This window comes from Scylla paramamosain, chromosome 4, assembly GCF_035594125.1.
Source record: "Scylla paramamosain isolate STU-SP2022 chromosome 4, ASM3559412v1, whole genome shotgun sequence".
Classification (NCBI taxonomy): domain Eukaryota; kingdom Metazoa; phylum Arthropoda; class Malacostraca; order Decapoda; family Portunidae; genus Scylla; species Scylla paramamosain.
Window position 1 is genome coordinate 11030190 of NC_087154.1, and position 8544 is coordinate 11038733.

The 8544-nt window shown below is 43.9% G+C and overlaps 1 protein-coding gene across 1 annotated transcript; it reads right to left on the reverse strand.

Annotated features, from left to right (window-relative positions):
• Positions 1 to 1634: 1634 nt before the first annotated feature.
• Positions 1635 to 4310, reverse strand: LOC135099734 (putative nuclease HARBI1). Its single transcript, XM_064002229.1, has 2 exons — positions 3856 to 4310; positions 1635 to 2744 (listed from the first exon to the last, which is right to left on the reverse strand). The coding sequence occupies exons 1-2, from the start codon at positions 4308 to 4310 to the stop codon at positions 1835 to 1837; spliced, it is 1365 nt and encodes a 454-aa protein (XP_063858299.1). The 3' UTR covers positions 1635 to 1834.
• Positions 4311 to 8544: the final 4234 nt, after the last annotated feature.

Consider the following 8544-nt stretch of genomic DNA (forward strand, 5'->3'; position numbering starts at 1 on the left):
TCTATCCAAGGCCAGTATGACACTTTCAAAGTGGAGCTCAAACTGCAATGCCTTAACAGACAAATTTAATGACTACTTAGAGCCCAGCAAGCATGCAGAGACAAAGATTCTTGGTTTACAGTGGTGTTTGACTATAGATAGTTTAATTTTTATTTGATTGTTTAGAATTGAAGGATCTTGAAGTAGCATCCACAAAGAGAGCAGTTCTCAGTGTCATCAGAAAATTATTTGATCCTCTTGGCCTTCTATGCCCAGTAATCATGATGGCAAAAATTATGTTCCAAGATATTTGGAGACTTGGACTTTCTTGGGATGAGATCTTGCCTACAGAATTGCAACACTGGTTTTAGAAGTGGGTACAAAATGTAAAAGTTCTTAACACTTGGCAAGTTAATCGTTGTTACTTTACAAAACTTGTATGGAACAAGCTACAAAATGTAGAACTGCATGCCTTTGGAGATGCTTCTGAGAAGGGGTATGGTGCCTGTGTATACTTGAGAGTTCCTGATAATGACGGGTCATTTAAGGTAATATTCTAGCCAAAGGAAGGGTAGCACCTATCAAGAAATTGTCGGTGCCGAGGTTGGAATTAATGGGTGCTTTTCTGTTTGCTAGGCTATCTGTATTTGTGAAAACTTCCCTACACTTAATTGATGTACAAATGTACAGCTGGACTGATGTACAAATGTACTGCTGGACTGATTCTAAAGTAGCATTGTCATGGATAAAGGGAGACCCTAATAGATGGAAGACTTTTGTAGTGAATAGAGTAACTGAGATTCAGAGTTTAATCCCCCCAGTTCAGTGGAAGCATATTCCTGGTAAAGATAATCCAGCAGACCTTATTTCCAGAGGTGCCTTTGCTGAAGACTTAATTTCCTGTACCTCGTGGCTGAATGGTCCTGCTTGGCTCGCTGAACACTTTACTTCCATGCAACAGGATGAGGTACCAGCAGCACTGCCCATTGTAGAGGAGGTATTCCCTGACAGCTCCGTGACATGCTTAGTGTCCAAGCATCCATCAGTAGGGATTGACTACGCCCGCTGGGGTCATTTTACAAAAGCTATTAAGTGTTTTTAGCTTGGGTAATAAGGTTTGTGAACAATTGTAAACCTCATGCTGTTAAATGTTTTGGGCCCTCGTCTTATACAGAGTTTGATCAAGGTAAGACAAAGTTAATAATTTGTGTTCAGAGAGAAAGGTACAGCCAAGAGATCAATGCCTTAATGCTTGGAAAGTCACTCCCTAATGCTGCGTTTACACCGAGCGAGTCGCGTCGAGTCGAGTCACGTCAAGTCAAGATGATTCATGACGCATCATGAATCGCCACCCCAGCTATAACATTGATTTGTATGGGTTTCTGAACGAAACCGTTTACACCGGATGCTTCGAGTCACGTCACGTCCTCTCGCGTCGCGTCACGTCGAGTCACATATAGGGCTGGGCCTATTTTTGACGTCAGTCACAGCGAGTCTGCCGTGGTGTCTGCAAGTATGCTGGTAGAAGACCTAATCAACTTAGTTCGAGAGCGCCCTGCTATTTATGATCCCAGTGACCCCAACCACCGGGATCGTGATGTCATTGCTTCCCTATGGAAGGAGGTTGCTGCTGCATTGTCGTGTACAGGTAAGACAACTGTTTCATTAATTTTGATCCATTTATTAGGCTATGAACTATACATTTATTGTATTCAGGTAAGACAACAGTTTTATTAATTTTGATCCATTTATTAGGCTGTGAACTAAATGTATACATACGGTTCGTGTTACAGGTAAGACAACAATTTTATTCATATTAGGCTATGAACTATATATTTGACTAATTCACTATGAACTACACTCTACACGCTCGGTCTTGCCACTCAAGAGCTCCACCTGGGGAAATTAAATATTCCTTCAAGCTGTCGCGAACTGCTATAGCCTCTGCTGTAGCCCTATTGCTTCTTGTTGCAGTCAGGCTCGAGTTTGAAGAATGGGAATGTGTTGCATCATGAACATCATCACTTGGAAAGTAGTTGAAACTGTTTTCATGTTGGATGAAATTATGGAGTACACAAATGCTTTTCACCACTGCTTCAGATACTTCAACACTTGTCTCCATTGACGTCTGAAGTATACCAAATTTTTTAGCTAAAATTCCAAAGGCACGCTCTACTGTTATTCTAGCCCGGCTGATCCGATAGTTATATACTTTTTTAGGGTAGTCCAAGTCTTTTCTAGGATATGGCCTCATAATGTTAAGCTTCAGAGGAAAAGCTTCATCTCCCACAAGAAAGAAGGGTGTTTTGGTTACAGTATTTGGTATTTCACGTGATGGTGGAATGCCTAAACTACCACAGAGAAATGACCTACCCATGTTTGATTCAGTGAAAACTGAACTGTCACTGTTTCGTCCATATTGCCCTACATCAATCAGTGTGAAACAACAATTGGCATCAACAATAGCTAGCAGAACAATGGAATGGTAGCCTTTATAATTGTAAAAAAGTGATCCTGCTTTAGCTGGGCATTTCAGGCGACAGTGTTTGCCATCAATACTCCCAATACAGTTAGGAATATTCCATTGTTCAAAAAACGTTCTGGCTATTTCTTCCCACTGGTGTTCATCAGGTACAGGCAAATACTGTGGTTGTAGTGTTTCCCATATGGCTTTGCTGGTTTCCTTGACAATCTTGTGTACTGTGGCCTTGCCGACACGAAACTGGTAACCAAGGGAAGTCAAAGATTCTCCAGTAACCACATGCCTAAAAAGAAATATAGTAACAAGGTACAATAAATAACCGTTCAGTAGTGACATTCATTACTTACCATATAATATAATCCTGTCGTTTTTAAGGTACTTAGATCTATCTATCGATCTATCTATCTATCTATCTATCTATCTATCTATCTATCTATCTATCTATATATATATATATATATATATATATATATATATATATATATATATATATATATATATATATATATATATATATATATATATATTAATTAATTAATTTATTTATTTTATTTAACTCTTTTACAGAACCCGAATGTAAGGACAAATGGCGCCACCTAAGAAGCAATTTTATGAGGGAAAGAAGAAAGAATAGTGAAAAACCATCTGGATCAGGTAATACACAGGCAAGGAGGTGGGTGTACTACGATGCCATGCAATTTCTGATCCCTTATGTGACGCCACGACCAACATCTTCAAACGTCCCTAAACCTCCTGATGAAGACACCTGTCATGAAACGGAAGATGCAGATCAAGATTCTTCACTTTCTGCTGTCATCGAAGCATCAGAAAATGCATCTCCTCAAGAGGCTGCCAGTAACGTCAAAACTTGTGAGGATCGCAGCAATGACAAGCCTATTTTTCCCAAATCAAAGAAGCCTTGTATCGCAAAAAAAAAATAGCAAGGCCAGTGCAGATGAGATAGATTTGCTTTTCTTAGACGAAATAAAACAACTGAGAGGAAAAGCGTCGTCACAAAATGATAATGACGGAGATCGCCAGTTTTTGTTAAGCCTGCTGCCTATGATGAAACAACTGTCGCCAATTGACAACATGGACATAAGAATTGAAATATATGAAGCCTTTCGTAGGAAGATGTTCAAGCCCACACCCTCTGTCCAGTATGGGTACTGGACTGAACATAATCAATCACATACACCAACACCGTCACCAGGTACATCCCATGCAAGTGACAACTACGTAGAGAATAATGAACAGTTTTTTAACCTCTGAGAAGTAATTTAGATGATCATGTTTCACTCACCATCAGGAATGCATTACTGCCATCAGCTCACTAATTTACTATTGCCGTACGTGTAATGATTTTTGTAATGTTCAATAAAAATACCTCTTACCTTAAAAAAATGGCCATTCTTTCTTCCGTTCCTATTGCACGCCTGTAGTTAGTGTTGATTTTCCTAATGGAAGGTCCAACCAACTCCACCAGCTTCTTGAAGTTTTCATTTGTCATCCTAAAAAAGTTGTAGAATTTTTCTGGATGGTTTACCAGGTCTGGGAATAAATGACTGAAGCTACCGAAATCTGGCCTCCTGGTGTTCAGATGATGCATCCAGATTCGAGTTTTATTTTTACGTCTGCGACGACGAAGCCAGAGCAATGCAGTTACTACAGCAAGAGAATATGCGTCCATTCTCCCTGAAATCAAATGGGTCACTGTGTAGTGACTTGACTCGGGTTGACGCATTCGGTGTAAATGGAGATACGTCGAAATGAATCGCTTCAAATGACTTGATGCGACTCGACTCGACGCGACTCGCTCGGTGTAAACGCAGTGTAAGAGTTCTGACATTAGGAAATTCAATCCCTTTATGGATGAAAATGGTCTTTTGAGAAGCAAGAGACAGCTGGACCAGGCTGAATTAAGTTATGATTGCAAGTATCCTATGATTATTCCTACAGGTCACATTGCCAAGCTGTTAGTTAAGTTTCCAACATGTATTTCTGAAACACGCTGGTGTTTCCACTTTAATTTCAACATTAAGATCTTGTTACTTAATTGTCAGATTAAGAAAGCTTACTAGGGTAGTCTGTAGAGAGTGTATGATTTGTCGTAGATCACTCACAAGCTTGCCGTCAGCCTGTAGCTCCTCTCCCAGGACTAAGAATTAACTCTGTTCCTCCTTTCACTGTGACAGGTGTAGATTATGCAGGACCACTGTTTTGTGTTGATTTTCCATGCAAGAAGCTGTACATTTTGTTATTCACTTGTGGAGTTGTCCATGCAGTACACTTAGAGTTGACTAACTCTATGTCTTATGATGCTTGCTTACTTGCCTTTCGTAGGTTTTCTGCCAGAAGAGGCCTTCCATCTGTTATTTACTCTGACAATGCCAAGACTTTAATTAGTATGTCTAAACAAATGCATCATTTCTTTGGCACCCTTGCTCCCCAGTGGAAGTTTGTTGTACCCCATGTTCCATGGTGGGGAGGTTGGTGGGAAAGATTAGTCCAATCTGTTAAATCAGCTCTGAGAAAGACTCTTGGTATAAAATGTTTAACAAGATGTGAGCTAGAGACTACCTTACATGAAATTGAGGCAAGTGTAAATTCCAGACTCTTAACATTTGCCACAGATTATCCTAATTCTGTAAGCCCTTTAACACCTCATTTTTAAATTGGGCGCACAGCTGGATTTCATAGAGAGCTTAAAGGTGATTGCCAGGTTCCTGAAATGTCACATAAGGACCTATGTGAGCGAGAAAGCCTGAGACAACAACAACTTGATAAGTTTTGGAGTGTGTGGGTGTCTAACTATTTATTGAATTTACCCCCTATCATTACAGGTTTCATACCCAGATGTAACCTCGAGGAGGGATCTGTTGTGCTGGTTCGGGAAGATAGTTCTCGTTTGCAATGGCCCCTTGGAGTGGTTGTTGAGCTATTCCCTGGGAAGGATGGAATAATTCGTAGTGTCAAAGTTCAGACTGCAAAGGGAGTAATTAGTAGGCCAGTGCAAAAACTGCATAACTTGAAGCTTTCATCTGCAGGGGAGGATGCTACAACAGATGAAGCTCATAGTCCCTTACCACCAACAGATGCTTTCCCAGCATATGCTCAAGGTTCTGATGAGGCTCACTCCATGACACCGTCGTCAACTTATGTCTAGAACAGGACGAACTGTAAAGCCTCCTCAGAGGCTGAATATGAGAGATTTGAGAGTTTGAGATGTATTGTAGATTTAGGTTGATGATCAGTATTGTCCCTTTGAGTATTGTTTATTGTTTTATTGTATCATTTGCTTCCCAGGGTGAGGGTTGAGTTGTCTCTTAGTGAGACATTTGTATTTATACATCCTGATGCCATATGACCATGTTGTTGAAAGTAAGGATAGGAGTTATTAAAAGTACTCCTATGGTGGGGAGATGTTGGCGCCAGGGGTTTGAATGATGTTAACGCCAGGGGTTTGAATTTGGTTCACTCAGTTTGTGAGGAAGAATGGGATTACCAAGATTATTTGTATTGAGACTTTAAAGGGTGTTGATATTTGATTTATTATTATATAGGAATTTACATTAATTTGGGTATAAATTATGTTTGTTCATAGGTCAGTGCACAAATAAGCTGTGCCTGACACATCATTGTTGCCTGCGGGTTTGCCACGTTGGCAGGCGAAACAGATGTTTGGGTTCATCACCGTTATTAAACTCAGTACACCAGGAGGCTCGAGCTGTTTGATAGCTCCCATGTGTTGCTCCACCTCACGAGTTATTTTCACTGGTTTCTCCTCCTATGGGACTTGTGTAGGAGGAACAAGTACAACGTCAGCACCCATCACCGCCCTTACACCTCCCTCCTCCCCTCTTCCTCCCACTGTCACGGGAGGAAGAGGTTTCTGTACTGGGAGACGAAAGCCAGCAGAATTTGATGGCAATGTTGCCTGGGAAGCTTACCAGGCCCAGTTTCAGATGCTGGCAGATGCTATGGACTGGGATGAGGCTGAACGTTGCCTGCAACTTGTCTCCTGCTTGCAGGGACCAGCGGTGGAAGTGCTTGGACACCTGTCAGCAAAACAGCGGGTCTCTTACCCATGTGTGGTGGAGGGGCTTGAGTGCAAGTTTGGTCAACAATACCAATCGGAGGTCTATTGTGCCCGTTTGAAGGGCTGAATACAGGGTAGGAGTGAACCCCTGCCAGAGTTAGTAGAGGATATGGAGTCATTAGTGCGACATGCCTATCCAACAGCTCCAGAAGACATGGTGGCCGTATTGGCTAGCGACCACTTTGTTCATGCCCTGCAGCAGCAGCAACTCCAGATCTACGTGAAGCAGGCACACCCACGAGGCCTCGGGGAGGCGCTGGCAAGGGCCACACCACAGGTTATGAGGAAGAGGCAGTGAGGCCCCGTCACGACTTCAGGGCTCATAGGACACAGATGGAGAAGCCATCAGCTGGTAAACCAACAGGAGTGGATAGGACGAGCGCAGGAGATTTTAGAGGCTGCTGTTGGGGCTGTGATGAGAAAGGCCACATGCATAGTCGATGTCCGAGGGAGCGAAGGACGTGTTCCCTTGATCAGCTGCCCTCCTACGTCTCTGAACTCTGCTGCTGAAGATGTGGACAGCTCGGCCACATTTCAGGTGCCTGCCCTCAACATAAGGAAGTCGTGTAGGAGGGAAACGGGTCTGGGCTGGGTGCAGGGGCCGAACACCAGCCAGCAACCCCATGGTCCCGCGCAATGTAAACTGCCTTCACACCGCAGCCAGAGCAGTTCAAGTGGATGGTGTCTTGGATGGGAAACCATGACGTGTGGTCATCAACACTGGACAGGAGAGGATATTCATGCGGGAGGATGTGGTGTCCATGCAGCCTCTCCCTGATGCTCAGCAACTTCTCTGTGGTGTTACTGGGCACTGTGTGCAGCTGAAGGGCCCAGTGGAAGCTCAAGTTGGTGTTGGGAGTGCAGAGGATCGCCTACTGGTGTATGTGGCCGACTTGGAGGAACCTTGTTTGCTGGGCTTGGACTACCTCCTACAGAGCAAAGCATACTTTGACTTTGGGAGCCTGATGTTGAGAGTGCATGGGGAAGAAATGCCCTTGCTCCTGCGTGACACCAGTGCCAAGGTAGTCACTGCTACACCAGTGCACCTTGCCCCTGGGACAGAGGCCAAGGTCCAGTGTCAATTGTCGTGAAAGATGCGGGGAGCAGACAGCATGGTGGAGCCTGCAAGAGAAAGACACCTGGCTGACAGTGTAGCAGTGGGGCAGAGCCTCGTGAGAGCCAGGGATGAGTTTGTTAACGTGCTGGTGGTCAACTTATCCAACAAGACCTGTAGGATCCCAGCTGGTGCCAAGTTGGGCACCTGTGAAGAGGTGGAGTGCCAGATGGAACAGCTGGAGGATGAGGAGTCTGCTAAGCCAACTGGTGAACTAGGACTGCTGCCTGAGCACTTGCAGGACCTGACACAGAGGAGTGCCATTCATCTGACGGAAGACCAAGCAGAAAGGATGCGGCTAACATTAATCCAGTATTCTGATGCTTTCAGTTGAGATGAAATGGATCTGGGTCACACTGATTCGGTGAAGCACAGCATCCATACTGGCAGCAGCCCGCCCATAAAACACGTTCCAAGGAGGATCGCACTTGCCAAGAGGGAGGAGATGAAGTTCATCACTGAGCTAGAGGCATGGGAATTAATGGAGCATTCTAACAGCCCATGGTCAGCGGCAGTGGTCCTGGTGAAGAAGAAGGACAGCATGACATGCTTGTCTGTGGGCTACTGGGCTTTGAACAACATTATGATAAAGGACTCCTACCCCCTGCCCAGAATCAACGACACCCTAGATGCACTGGTCAGGGACACTTGGTTCTCTACTCTGGACCTGAAGTCCAGATATCACCAAGTAGAAATGGCTGAGAAAGACAACCCGATGACTGCCTTCTCGTTTGGCCAAGGACTGTGGCAGTTTAATGTGCTACCTTTCAGTCTCTGTAACGCCCCCAGCTGCTTCAAGCACCTGATGGAGATGGTGCTTGATGTCCTACAGTGAAAAACAGTGCTAGTCTATATCAATGATGTCATTGT

Coding starts and splice junctions, on each gene's coding strand:
- LOC135099734 (XM_064002229.1), bottom strand. CDS start 4,310: ATGTCAGAACTCTTACACTGCGTTTACACCGAGCGAGTCGCGTCGAGT. Junction 2,745..3,855: donor AGAATGGCCATTTTTTTAAG/GTAAGAGGTATT, acceptor ATTTCTTTTTAG/GCATGTGGTTACTGGAGAAT.